At 32.2% G+C, this 13865-nt stretch overlaps 1 protein-coding gene and 1 pseudogene across 1 annotated transcript in view; one reads left to right on the top strand and one right to left on the bottom strand.

Moving 5' to 3' along the window:
- Positions 1-13865, bottom strand: part of STPG2 (sperm tail PG-rich repeat containing 2) — a 308430-nt gene that overhangs the window by 150361 nt on the left and 144204 nt on the right. Inside the window, exons 7-8 of the mRNA XM_030314485.1 lie at positions 7813-7973; positions 201-311 (exon numbers count right to left, since the gene is read on the bottom strand). Coding sequence (XP_030170345.1) covers positions 201-311; positions 7813-7973 — 272 coding nt within the window. The remainder of the gene's footprint in view (positions 1-200; positions 312-7812; positions 7974-13865) is intronic.
- On the top strand, positions 4893-4992 carry LOC115513188 (annotated as a pseudogene).

Genomic DNA, 13865 nt, shown 5'->3' with positions numbered 1-13865 from the left:
TCTCTCTCTCCCTCTGCCTCTCTCCCCCATTCATGCTCTCTTAAAAAAAAAAAAAAAAAAAGGAAGTATCATACCAGTCAAAGATGTTACCAACAGCGTACCATGTACCTCTCTCATATCCTAATATGCTGTTCATGTTATACAGTCCCTCCAGGATTCCCAGATTACAAATAACTTTTGTTATAAAGGGGTCTTCTTACCATATCTGACAGTTTAGTAGGTTTTTCTGGTCTTGACAAAATAGCAGCATATCGGTTAGTCAAGTTAGGTAATTCATCAGAAACTCCACCAACCTGTGAATTCCAAAAAGCATGTTGAAAAATAAAAAAGAGTGTATCAATGCTATTTATCAATTCAAGTGGCCCTATAAGTAATAAATTTTCAAGGAAGCCCATCAATGTTGCTCTGTCACTAAATAGAGACAGATATATATTCATTAAAAATTAAAAATTTTAAATGCGATATAGAAGCAAAAGACTTTAAGTCAATGAGATATTAAATGGAAAAAAAAAGAGTTGATTATATGGACCTCTAGAAAAACAAGATAGATCTACATACATTATTTAAACACATTACAAGTGAGTTATTATCTATACCATAATGTCAAATTCAAACATCAATTCTTGTTGTTTCATTATATATATATATATATATATATATAAGTAATATACATGTATATATACACATACATCACATACACATACACACATATATAAAGATATTTGGCCAATTATATAGTATTATTTGTTAGTACTTAATTATTAATACATGAAATAAAAATATATGAACAATAACTATTTACACTGATTATGTGAAAATCCTAGATGAATAAATTTTCTGAGCAAATCATCTACACTCTCTTAAATACTACAATTCCTAATATGCATTGAGTATGTAAATTAATAGGTTACATAAAGCTGATAACCTAAAATTTTAATTAGCAATTAATTAATCTTTTTGATATTATACTCTTTCTGATTCATCATATAATTTAGCCATTTGTATCCATTTAATATTTTAAACTGTTAACCAATAGTAACATTCTTTGTATATACAAAGGGATGAGAATATTCTCGTTTTCCCATTTTTATATACTTTACTGTTTTTATTTCAGAATCTGATATACTCGTTTAATACTTCAGAATTTGATACCTACTAGAATAGATCTCTCTTTGTACACTTTATGAGGAACATTAATCTACTATAAAATCTATCCCTTAAAAGATGTATCTTTTAAACTATGTGCCTCTTTACCCTAAATGCTGAAGCTGGTGCTTCTCCATTCCTTTCCTAATATTATTCCTACCTAGTCATTCAAAAGAAAATAGATTTTTATCATTTTCAAGCAGAAAAATCAGTCACAAATTGTGAAATCCTTCAAATCTAGGACATCAGACCCAGCATTATTATTTTGTGTGGTTTTATATTTATTAAAGTTAAAAAATAATTTACTTTTATAATAATTTTATTATTATCATGTATATAGTGCTAGAAATTATAGCATAAAGAAGGTCAAAAGTATTTTGCAATTTTTACTGTTTATGGGTAGAAGTTCAGAAAATGAATCAGTCATTGGATGACTTTGGCTTTAGAGGGAATGATAAGTTTACAGAAGGCCATATTTTCACAAAAATAATTTAAATCCAGATAAAATATAAGAAAATCCTATTTTTAAAGGCCTAATAGAGTCATGGATACTTCTAACTTTGAGTTGTCAGCATAGACAAGAGGGGCTAAGAGTCTAAAGAGGGTAGAACCTCTGAAAAGTGAGCTATTGCCTTGTAGGTGCTTTCTCCCTGGTAGCATTTGCTCACAACAGGCAACAGAGAATTTGAGTTTAGATCTGGCAGAGGAATGCTGTTAAAACATTGAGAAACAAGCTTATTTTGGTCTTGTGAAGCCAGAATGGCAAAATTGCAGATTTAAGAAGCTTCAAACACATGATCTCTTTCCCCATGAAGACGTTTGCCAGGGGAAAAGGGATAGGGGTGATGCTAAAAATCTGAACCAAAATACTAAAAAACATATGCATTAAAGATTGCAATTCAGAATCTGACAAAGCAAGGGGTCTTGAACACATCAGGCTCACAGCTGAAATCCCCAGAGAGACTACACTTAAGGAAATGAACAAACCAGAGGTAAATAAACTAAAACCTAAAAAAACTATAATCACTAGAATTCATTATTGCTTTAAGGTGATCTCCTCTGACTTCTACCCGACTTGCAAAGGAAAGTATAAACTCTCTCAAATAGAAGGTAACACCATTTAAAGTCTCTATATTGTATACAATATCTGGCATTTTATTAACACTTCGTGAGCATGCCAAAAGACCGACATTTATGGTCAAAACTCAAGACAAAAAAAATAACAGAAAATAACAACAGACAATAGATGATCCAGATGTTGGAGTTAGTACACACAACTTTAAAATAGCTATAATTAATGTGTTCAAGAAAACAGAAAAAAAATGGAAAATAATAGTTAAAACATGAAGAATTTCTCCTAAAAGTGAAATCTTTAGAATGATTTAAATAGAATTCACTCTAGAACTGAAAAATAGAATATCTGAAATTAAGAATTTAGGTCAATTTAATAACATTTGAAACACAGTTTTGTTTTTTGTTTTTTGTTTTTTAATTTTTTTTTCAACGTTTATTTATTTTTTGGGACAGAGAGAGACAGAGCATGAACGGGGGAGGGGCAGAGAGAGAGGGAGACACAGAATCGGAAACATGCTCCAGGCTCTGAGCCATTAGCCCAGAGCCTGACGCGGGGCTCGAACTCACGGACCGCGAGATCGTGACCTGGCTGAAGTCGGACGCTTAACCGACTGCGCCACCCAGGCGCCCCGAAACAGTTTTTTTAAAGAAAGATTAATGAATTGAAAGATATGTCTGCAGAACATATCTAAACTGAAGCACTAAGAGAAAAAATGGAGAATAATACATAGGGATTATAAGAGATGTTTGAGGCATAATGAATAGGTGTAACATATATATTAATTAGAGCCCCAAAAATATAGGTAGGAAAGAATGTGACAGTAGAAATATATAAAGATATAACAATCAAAAATTATTTAAAAGTGAATAAGACATCAACACAGAGGCTCTGCAAACTTCAGGCAAATAAATATAAAGAAAATCACACTTTTGACACATCAAAGACATAGACCAAAAAAAAAGGGGGGGAGGGGGATCAATTGCTTTCAAGGGGAAACAATAAGTTTGACAATGTACTTTTCAACAGAAATTACAAAAGACCTAAAACAATGGAATAACATATTTAAAGTGCTGGGAGAAAATAACTACCAACCTAAAAATCCAACCCCCCAAAATTAAAAATGGCAAAATAAAGACATGTTCAGACAAAAGTATACAATAATTCATCAACAGACCTTGACCAAAAGAAGCAATAGAGAGAGTTTTTCAGGAAGAAGAAAAATAATGTGATATAGAAAAACAGAAATGTAGAAAGAAACAAAACACAACAGAGAGGGTAAATATTTGGGTAAATATGAATAAATATTAACTGTACAGAACAATAATATTCAAAGAATTTAAAATATATGTAAACTTAAAATGTATGACAATAATTAAACAAAAACAGGAGGTAGGAAAATGGAGCTGAAATGTTCTAAGATAGCATTATTGGAAAAGTGGTAAAAATAATCCTTTTTATTAAAGTACAAAAAGTAAGAGATGCATATTGTAATTTTGGTGGCAACCACTAAAACACTATAAAACAATACATAACTAAAAATGTTATGGAAATAGATGAAATCGAATAATACAAAATATTTGATTAATTCAAAAAAGGTGAGGTAAGAAAAAATCCTAAAACAAGTGAGCCAATAGAATATATGAAACAGTTTGGTTTCTATACACACAAATCTATCAGCAATAATATTAAGTGAATTAATTGTGCAGTTAAACACAGTTTATCAGACTGGATTTTTAAAACTCAGGTTTAGGGTGTATTTTTCACTCTTGACTATAGTTTATTAAATTTTATGTAAACTAAAACAGTTTGGGTTATACCTATAGGTAGTTTTTAATCGTCAGTAACAGTAACAAAAGTTATTAAGTTCTTACTATGTGCCAGGACCTATTTAAAGTATTTTACAAATATTTATTCATTTAGTATTCATAATAATGCTTTAAGGTGTGTACTATTATGATCTCCATCTTACTAAGAATTTAAACAACTTACACAAAGTCAGTGACAGAAGAAAATATACCCAAGTAGTCTTGAGTACTCTGACACCAGAGATCATGCTCATAATCACTATGCTATACTGTCTCAGCATATGCAGTGGAGAATAAAGATTATAATGAGAGGCTTTTAAAAATTTCTTGCAAGTAATAATTTTCATAACTCTTTTAAATCTAAATGTCAGGTTACTTAGAATAATGAACTTCTAGTACATTTTAAATAAAATACAACAAAAATATTCTAAAAACTACTAATGTTCATGAGGCACTAAAAATACACTTAAATCAGCAGCTAAACATGGTTAAGATAGTAAATTTAATGTTATACGTTTTTTACATTAACGTATGTAAATATAAAATAAAATTGTATGTATATATAAAATAAAATTTTGTAATATAATGTAATATAATGTAATGTAATATAATTTGTAATGTAAATATAAAATAAAATTGTATGTATATATAAAATAAAATTTTGTAATAATTCATGAACTTCTCACTTTGTAAAACTTTAATTTTTGTTTAAATAAGAAAACCTTCATTTACTTTTATTTTTCTTTTATGCCTACAAATCTTCAGCATCTCTTGGAGATTACCGTCATGATTTACAGCTGTTCTTTCATTACAACGAGATCTATTTCAGCTACATCTGAAGCTTTTAACTAATTTAAGGCACTAGAGTGATAACTTTGGCAGCACATATACTAAAACTGGAACATCACAGAGAAGATTAGCACCCTGTGCAAAAATGACATGCAAATTTAATTTCACTTCATTTTTAAAAAGTGTTGTAAAGCACTAGGATATTCTTACATTACCACCATAAATATCTTAGGATTCATTCCTATAAACCATGTGTGTTCCACTCTTTCTGGAATAAAAATACTTTTCCTGATAGGAAAGACAAATCCAATTCAGCAGTTCAGTGGCTCTACTATCCGTATATTATCCCTACAGAGTTCTTATCTTTCTAGCTACTCTTTTTGGCCAAACTTATACACTTATGAACTTATACAAACTAATTTTAATTTTCCATAGTATTTTTTACAATAAATTGTCTTTCTCTTTAAGCTTCTTTAATTACAGTTCTATGCCTCTTTTATTCATTTATTCAATTATAATTTCCTGAGTGTCAACTATACGACAGACACCATGTTTCCTGTTTTCTGTACATGTCCTTTTATGATTTGACAACTATGTTCAAACTTCCCCAATGTTTAACTTCTATTTACTTTCTATCTGTAAAATATTATTTGTTCTATCTATATTTTTTACCCTAAATGTTAGCTATTTTTACTTTTCCATATGTACATTCTTTTAAACTTTCTCAAATTCTTTAGGAATGAGAAAGAATAAATAATAAATATATACACATATATTAAAATGTCCTTTTAAAATGTACTCTTAAAATTTTAATGTGAATCAAAACTGCATTGTCAGAATTTTACTCATGAGATTTTCTTCCTGTCAATCCTTACAGGCTAGTTTTACTCTTAAGAGTCTCTGATCTTAAGAATATTTCTTGTTTCCTGATGATCATTTTGAAACAGGGATAATCTAAATTCCTTGTACATACCTAACAATGTCCAGAATCTCTTGTTTGACAATTCTAAACTTTAAAATAATATGATCACTATTTGTGAAATGATTCTTCCCTTCTATTCAATTAGTTCTCCTTTATTTAGTCAAAATTAAGCTAGAGTATGTGTTCCTCCCATAGCTTCCTCTACCTTATGTGAAAGTAAATTATCAGTAAATCAAAAACATGTAAGATGGTCTGCTTTCAGTAAGATGAGAAATACAACAATAGCCTTTTATATTTACTCACATAGTTATCATCTTTGATACTCTGTATTACTTTATATAGACCCAGATTCCATCTTCCATCTGGTAATATTTTCCTCTGCCTGGAAGACTTTAACATTTCTTATACTGCAGGTCTTTGAAGGATGACTATTTCAGCTTGTGTATAGATACATATATATGTATTCACACACACACACACACACACACACACACACACACACATATTTCATATATTTCATATATTCCAAGTGTTTTCATTTTTGAAAGATGTTTTAACCTGCTATAGAATTATAGTTTGACAACTGTTTTCTTTTAATACTTAAAAATGAAGCACTATGTCTTCTGACTTACATCATTTCCCACAAGACATATGCTCCCATTGATAACTTTGCCCCTCAATACTATATATCCTTTTTCTCTGGCTGCTTTTAAGAATTTTTTTAACCATTCTAGTCAATTTGGTGATAATATGCCTTTGCATAGTTTCCTTAATGTCTTTTGCTGCAAGTTTGTTGAGCTTCATGGATATGTCAGTTTTTATAAAGCTCCGATCAAAGTTTGGAAATTTTCAGTCATCATTCCTTAAAATATTATTGTATGACCCCATACTCCTTCCCTTCCTTCAAGGACTCTAATTACACAAATATTAAGCCACTTCAAATTGTCTCACAGTTTACTGATACTTTATTCACTACTTTTGTCTTTTTTCTCACTGTGTTTCATTTCAGACAGTTTCTATCAGTGTCTTCAGGTTCACTAATCTTTTCTTCTAAACCTCCTATACTGTTGTTAATGAGAGTGTACTTTTTAAAAATATTATACTTGCCATCTCTGGAACTTCAATTTGTGTCTTTTTATTTGTGCCATTTCTCTACTCAATTTACTCAATCTTTCTTCTACCTTTTGAATGTGAAATGTAGTTATAATAACTGTTTAATGTCTTTGTCTACTATTTCTATCATCTGTGTAATTTCTTGTCTTTTACTATTGGTTTGTTCCCTGATTCTAGGTTATATTTTCCTGCTTACTTGCATACCTATTTTTTTATTGGATATCACACTCTGTGAATTTTATTTTCTTGGACACTGAATATTTTTTAATTCCTATGAATTTCCTTGAGATTTGTTTTGGGATACAGATGTCCAGTAAGGAATAAATATATATAAAAGATGAAACACTTGGAGAAAAAATATAAACTATCATTCACAGGTGGCATAATGTGCGTGAGGAAACTTTTTTCAAAACTAATAATAAATTAGTAGAATTAATCATTTAATTTAGCAAGCCACATGGGTCATTGGTAAAGCAATCTTCAATAAAGATTATAATATTTTTTATACCTATAACAGAAAGCTAAACAATGAAAATATTTAAAAGGTACCATTTACAATAGAATTTAAAAACATGAAACACTAAATACAAAGGAAGAAATCTAATAAAGATGGGTAAGACTTGTACACAAAAATCATAAAGCCACAAAGATCATGTAAAGGAAACTTAAATTCCTCTCCGAAAATAGTGGAGCAATTTTAAAATGAAGATAAATATTTAAACAAATACATATGACATCCATAAAGAAATAAAGAATATGATCCATTTTTAAAAAAGAAATTACAAACATAGTTGCAAACCGAATTAATGTTTATTCTTATGTCATAAGTTACCATATAAAAATGATTTCAATAATAATAGTATGGCTTAAAATAATGGGGAAAATATGTCACATGTAATTGTTATAAACCCTAAGTCTTGGCATTAGATATAAAGAATATTATTTTGGTATTCACAAATTACCTGATAACCGGCAGGACCAGAAGAAGTAAAAGCTTCTTTCTGAACCAGCAAGAGAGTCCGAGGAACAGAAGAACCAAATGCACTTTTCTTTTTTTTCTTCAAGTAGGTATTGCTAATGTTGTCAATCATAGTATTGTTTAGGATATTATAAAACCCAGGACCTAAAATCATGAGGAATATCATATGTAAGAATAAATATGCTTTTAATTCTTTTAAACTGAATAACTTTAAATAAAGTAATTTTTTGAAAGAACTCACATATCACTAGCAAGAATGTAAAATGGTATGACATTTTGAGAAACAATTTTTCAAGTTCTCATAAAACCAAACATATACTTAATATATGATCCAGAATTTCTATCCCCAGGTATTTTCCCAAGAAAAATGAAAACAACCCAAATGTCCATCAGCTAGTGAAAAAAAAAAAAGAAGTTCTATATTCAAACAATAAAATACTACCCAGCAATAAAAAGAAATATAAATACAACAATATGAATGGACATTAAAAACACGATCCCAAGTCAAAGAAGATAGACACAAAATCCTGAATAACGTATGTTCCATTTATATGAAATTCCAGAAAATGCAATATCATAGTGACAGTAACAGTAGCCTGGAGAAGGTGGAGATTAACTGCAGAGGGGAAAGAGAAAACATTTTTAAAATGATGGAAATGTTATAAAACTTAATTGTAATGGTGATTACCCGACCACATACATTTACCAAACCTCATCATACTTTACACTTAAAATGAATTACTTTAGGGGCGCCTGGGTGGCTCAGTCGGTTAAGCGTCCGACTTCAGCTCAGGTCACGATCTCGCGGTCCATGAGTTCGAGCCCACGTCAGGCTCTGGGCTGATGGCTCAGAGCCTGGAGCCTGCTTCCGATTCTGTGTCTCCCTCTCTCTCTGCCCCTCCCCCATTCATGCTCTGTCTCTCTCTGTCCCCAAAATAAATAAATGTTAAAAAAAAATTTAAAAAAATGAATTATTTTATGTGTAAATTATATCTCAATAAAGGAGAAAGGAAGGAAAGGAAAGGAAAGGAAAGGAAAGGAGAAAGAACAAACGAAAGAAAGGAATTCTTGATGCCAAAAAATATTGAAAAGTTGATGTAGCAACATTAAAAATCAATTTGGGAGAAAAAAATCACCTATCATCCAATATTCCTATCACAGCAGTTATTTTATTTTTGCCTTTTACCTTTCAGGACATATTTATAGCCAGAAATATTTTCTACAGTGGCAATCTGAGTAAATAACATCTTTTTCAATCAAAATAATACAAACTTTCTATGTCATTGGAAAAAGCTTTATCAAAACATTAAAATATTTGAAAAAATATTTGTATATGTTTTATAATTCAGTAATTTTAAAACATTAGTTCCAGGAAGCAGCAATATCCATAAAATGCAATATATACTTGAAAGGACATTTAACCTGGTTGTATTCATGTTACCTGAATTCTACTAAATTAGCTCTGCAACTAAATAGATATAAAACGTAATTTCAATCTCATTTGTTTTTCTGGGCTTCAAGTTCTTTGTCTGAAGATACAGAAACTGACTAGATCAGTACTACTCAAAATGTGGTCTATGGGCTGTTGCTAATCCAAAAACAATCTACCAGAAAAGGAGCTTATAATTAAATGTAAATTGACTATTCCCTAGGTATTTTATAACTAGTCTTTCTCCATAAAGGAAGCACTGTGTTGATTTACATTTTGGTGCAATCTCCTTTCTCATTGTAGGTAGGAAACAAGTTGCTGACAAGTGAGCACTTTGAATACTATGAGGCTAATGATACTTTAGGTCCTTTCTGGACTAAAAATGATTAAATCATTATACATTGTAAAATAGAAGATTTTTCTAAAACAAGCTACCTAAAATCTTCCCAATTTTTCAAATATTCCAATTCCAACATCTTTTCCTCAAAAGTCTCTCCCAGGAGCGCCTGGGGGGCTCAGCTGGTTAAGCAACTGAGTCTTGATTTCTACTCAGGTCACGATCTCATGGTTTGTGAGGTCGAACTCCATGTCAGGCTCTGTGCCGACAGTGCAGAGCCTGCTTGGGATTCTCTCTCTCTCCCTCTCTCTCTGCCTCCCCCCTGCTCACGCTCACTCTCTCTCTCTCTCTCTCTCTTTCTTTCTCTCTCTCTCTCCCTCTCTTCCAAATAAATAAATAAATAAACAAACAAACCATTTTTTAAAAAGTCTCTACCAAAGAGTCTCTTGTGCCAACTCTCAGAAAACCTAAATGCTACTATGGTTTATTCCTGCCATCTTCATAATTCCCTCCACTAGTAATGTTTAGGAGAAAGGTACATGGAAAGTGTGATAAAAACTATTTAGACCACCATTTCAGGTAATTAAAAGACAAGTATGTCAGATCTGACTCTTTTCTGGCATGAGAATACAATAAAACACATTACAACTTAAGTGCTTAGATACAGGGACCTCACAGTGTATACATCACAAGTACTGCCTTGTTAAGTAAAAGCCATCCTGATCATGTAATTCACTCACATTAGAGGTTTTTCATATTCATTTTCCACTCAGTAGGTGTAGAAATGCCAAGGAACCCCAACGTTAGTTTAGGGTTACCTTCTAACAGTAATCTGTAAATCTGTCCAATGACTGATGGGTCCAATTCATTACTGTACCTAATCTCTACATGCAATAAAATTTTTTTTTAATAAAATAGATAAATAAATAAACTCAAAGTTCCATGAGGCCATTCTCACTGATTCTTAAAACATGTAAGACTTGGGATTGGATTGGAGGGGGTCATCAAAATTGCATGTAATCCTTTAAAAATTAACTAACCTTTGGGAAATTTATATTTTATTCATAATACACTAGGCCATCAAATTGAAAACAAGACCCAATCTTAAGGCAGTTGGGTCAATCAGTAAGTTCATTTATAGAAATAATTTGGATTTCAAATTCATGATAAACACACTGAGCTAGCCTCAGGTGGGGAAGTGTCGAACACTTACACATGACCTCTCCAGAACTACAGTCTTGGAACAGTCAGACTTTATAGAGGCTTTGGGCAATTGTTTCAACAGGGCTAGGTGTATGGTGTAAAGCTTATAACTTTGCCTAAGAAGTGCTGGAAACCTTAAGAGACTCTTAAATACTGAGAACAAACTGAGGGTTGATGGGGGTGGAGAGAGGGGAAAGTGGGTGATGGGAATTGAGAAGGGCACTTATTGGGATGAGCACTGGGTGTTCTATGGAAACCAATTTGACAATAAATTATATTAAAAAAAAAAAAAAAGAAGTGCTGGGATATCACTTCTACCACATACCATTTGTCAAAAAAGACACCAGATTAGCCAAGATTGGAAGGGAGAAGAATGAGACTCAACCTCTCAATGGCATGAGTAGTAAATAATTTTGTACCCCTATAAACTTACCATAACAAATTGCCATAACAAAACTTGTAGCAATGGTTTGGGAAGGGGCGATGGGTCAGAAGCTGAAACAACTCAAGACATAGAGACAGGGCCATCAAAGGACTTGGTGATGGCTTAAAAGACAGGAGGAAAATGTTATTGCAGGCTGGAAAAAAAGAAAGCATATAATGTAATGGCAGAGATTTTAACAATACTAATGCTTGAGACAATAAAGAAAATACCTAGTAAATAAGGGGTTTCTGGCTAAGAAAGTTTGAAGGCTGAATATCATCACAAGTGCCAAGTAACGATTTTCAGCCATGTGTGAGAAGGTATGGAAAGAAAGAGATGGGCTAAAACTGTTGTTTTCAAAGGGAATTTACAGAAAATGAAAATAAATCAAGATTTTCTGGATTTAAAAGTAAAACTCTTCTTCATCCATCTCTCCGTACAGCAAAAAGCTCTCAAAGCAAGAAATGGCCTGAGAGCAAAGACCTCAGAAAGATTTCAGATGGTACCTCACAGAATTTCTCAATTAAAGAAAAGGACTTCTATGAATCTTAAGGCCATATGTCACAGACCCTCTTGGCTAAAATAATAGTGCTCCCAAGAATCTAAGAAAATGGAAACAGAGCAGTACCAAAGGTGACCCAAAGTAGAGAAGGGTTTTTCTAAAAAGTACATCTGAATGTGGCTTCTGTCCAGTGTACTTTATTAGAAGTCAATTCAATAATATACTCACAAAGTTTTTATAAGGAATTGTACAAACTTGGAAGAAAAAAGACAATAGTGCAAAATGAAAAGTGGCTATAGACCCCCAATCTTCTACAGGCAGGTTGAGAAAGCTCAAACTACAAACACAGCCTATTTCTTTGGGATTTTTTTTCTTTCTTCTTGAAGTAGACCTGTATTGCAATATACTTCCCTCTTAGGAACAATTTTGCTGCATCCCAAAGGTTTTGGACCATTGTGTTTTCATTTTCATTTGTTTTCATGTTTTTTATTTCTTTGATTTCCTGATTAACCCATTCATTCTTTATGTTGTTCATTCATTCATGTTGTTTTAACCTCCATATGGTCTTCCAAAATTTCTTCTTGTGGTTGACTTGGAGTTTCATAATGTTGTGGTCAGAAAAAATGCATGGTATGATTTCAATATTTTTGTATTTGTTGCGGCCTGTTTTGTAACCTAATATGTAATCTATTCTGGATAATGTTACATATGCACTTGAAAAAAAAATGTGTATTCTGCTGTTTTAGGAAAGAATGTTCTGAATGCATCTGTTAAGCCCATCTGATCTAGTGTGCCATTCAAAGCCATTGTTTCCTTGTTGATGTTCTGTTTAGATATCTGTCCATTGATGTCAATGGGGTGTTGAAGTCCCCTACTATTATTGGGTTATTATAAATTAGTTCCTTTTGTTTATTATTGTTTTATATATTTGGATGCTTCCATGTTGGATGCATGGAACATTTACAATTGTTATATCTTCTTGTTGGATTGTCCCCCTAATGATTATGTAGTGTCTTTCTTTGTCTCTTTCTAAAGTCTTTGTTTTAAAGTCTAGTTTGTCTGATACAGGTATTGCTATTCTGGCTTTCTTTTGACATTCATTTGTGTGGTAAATATTTCTTCACCCTGTAACTTTCAATCTGCAGGTGTCTTTAGGGCTAAAATGAGTCTCTTACAGGTCATATATAGATGGGACTTTTTTTTAATGTTTATTTGAGAGAGAGAGAGAGAGACAGAGAGCAAGCAGGGGAGGGACAGAGAGAAAGGGAGACAAAGAATCAGAAGCAGGCTCCAGGCTCTGAGCTGCCAGCACAGAGCCTGACACGGGGCTCAAACACACAGACCACAAGATCATGACCTGAGCCGAAGTTAGATGCTTAACCGTCTGAGCCACCCAGGCGCCCCTGGGACTTTTTTTTTTTTAATCCATTCTGACACCCTATGGCTTTGATTGGAGCATTTAATCCATTTATATTCAAAGTAACTATTGATAGATATGTATTTATTGCCATTTTATTACTTGTTTTGTCATTGTTTCTGGAGATTTTCTCTGATCCTTTCTTGTCTTTGTCACTTTCGGTCTCTCCTTTGCACTCAAAAATTTCCCTTTAATATTTCTTATATGGCTGATTTAGTGGTCATTAATTCCTTTAGTTTTGTTTGTCTGCAAAACTCTTTATCTCTACTTCTATTCTGAATGATAGCCTTGCCAGATAGAATATTCCTGGCTGGATATTTTTCCCATTCAGCACGGTGAATGTATCATACCACTCCCTTTTGGACTGACACATTTCTGTTGAGAAATCTCCAGCTAGCCTTTTGGGTTAAGGACTTTTTTTGTCTTGCTGCTTTTAAGATTTTTTTTCTTTATCACTACATTTTGCAAATTTAATCACAATATATCTTGGTGTGGGCATGCTTTTGTTGATCTTGATGGGGGTTTTCTGTTCCCTCTGGATCTGGATATCTGTTTCCTTCCTCAGATTGGGGAAATTTTCTGCGATTATTTCTTGAAATAAATTTTCTGGCCCCTTTTCTCTCTTCTTCTTCTTCTGGGACTCCTATAATATAAATGTTATTACATTTGTTGGAGTCGCTGAGTTCCCTAAGTCTATTCTCATGTTGCATAATTCTTCTATCTC

The sequence above is a fragment of the Lynx canadensis genome, chromosome B1, assembly GCF_007474595.2.
Source record: "Lynx canadensis isolate LIC74 chromosome B1, mLynCan4.pri.v2, whole genome shotgun sequence".
NCBI classification, from domain to species: Eukaryota; Metazoa; Chordata; class Mammalia; order Carnivora; family Felidae; genus Lynx; species Lynx canadensis.
Note: the sequence above shows the minus strand (reverse complement) of the source record. Positions and strands in the feature narration are given on the sequence as shown.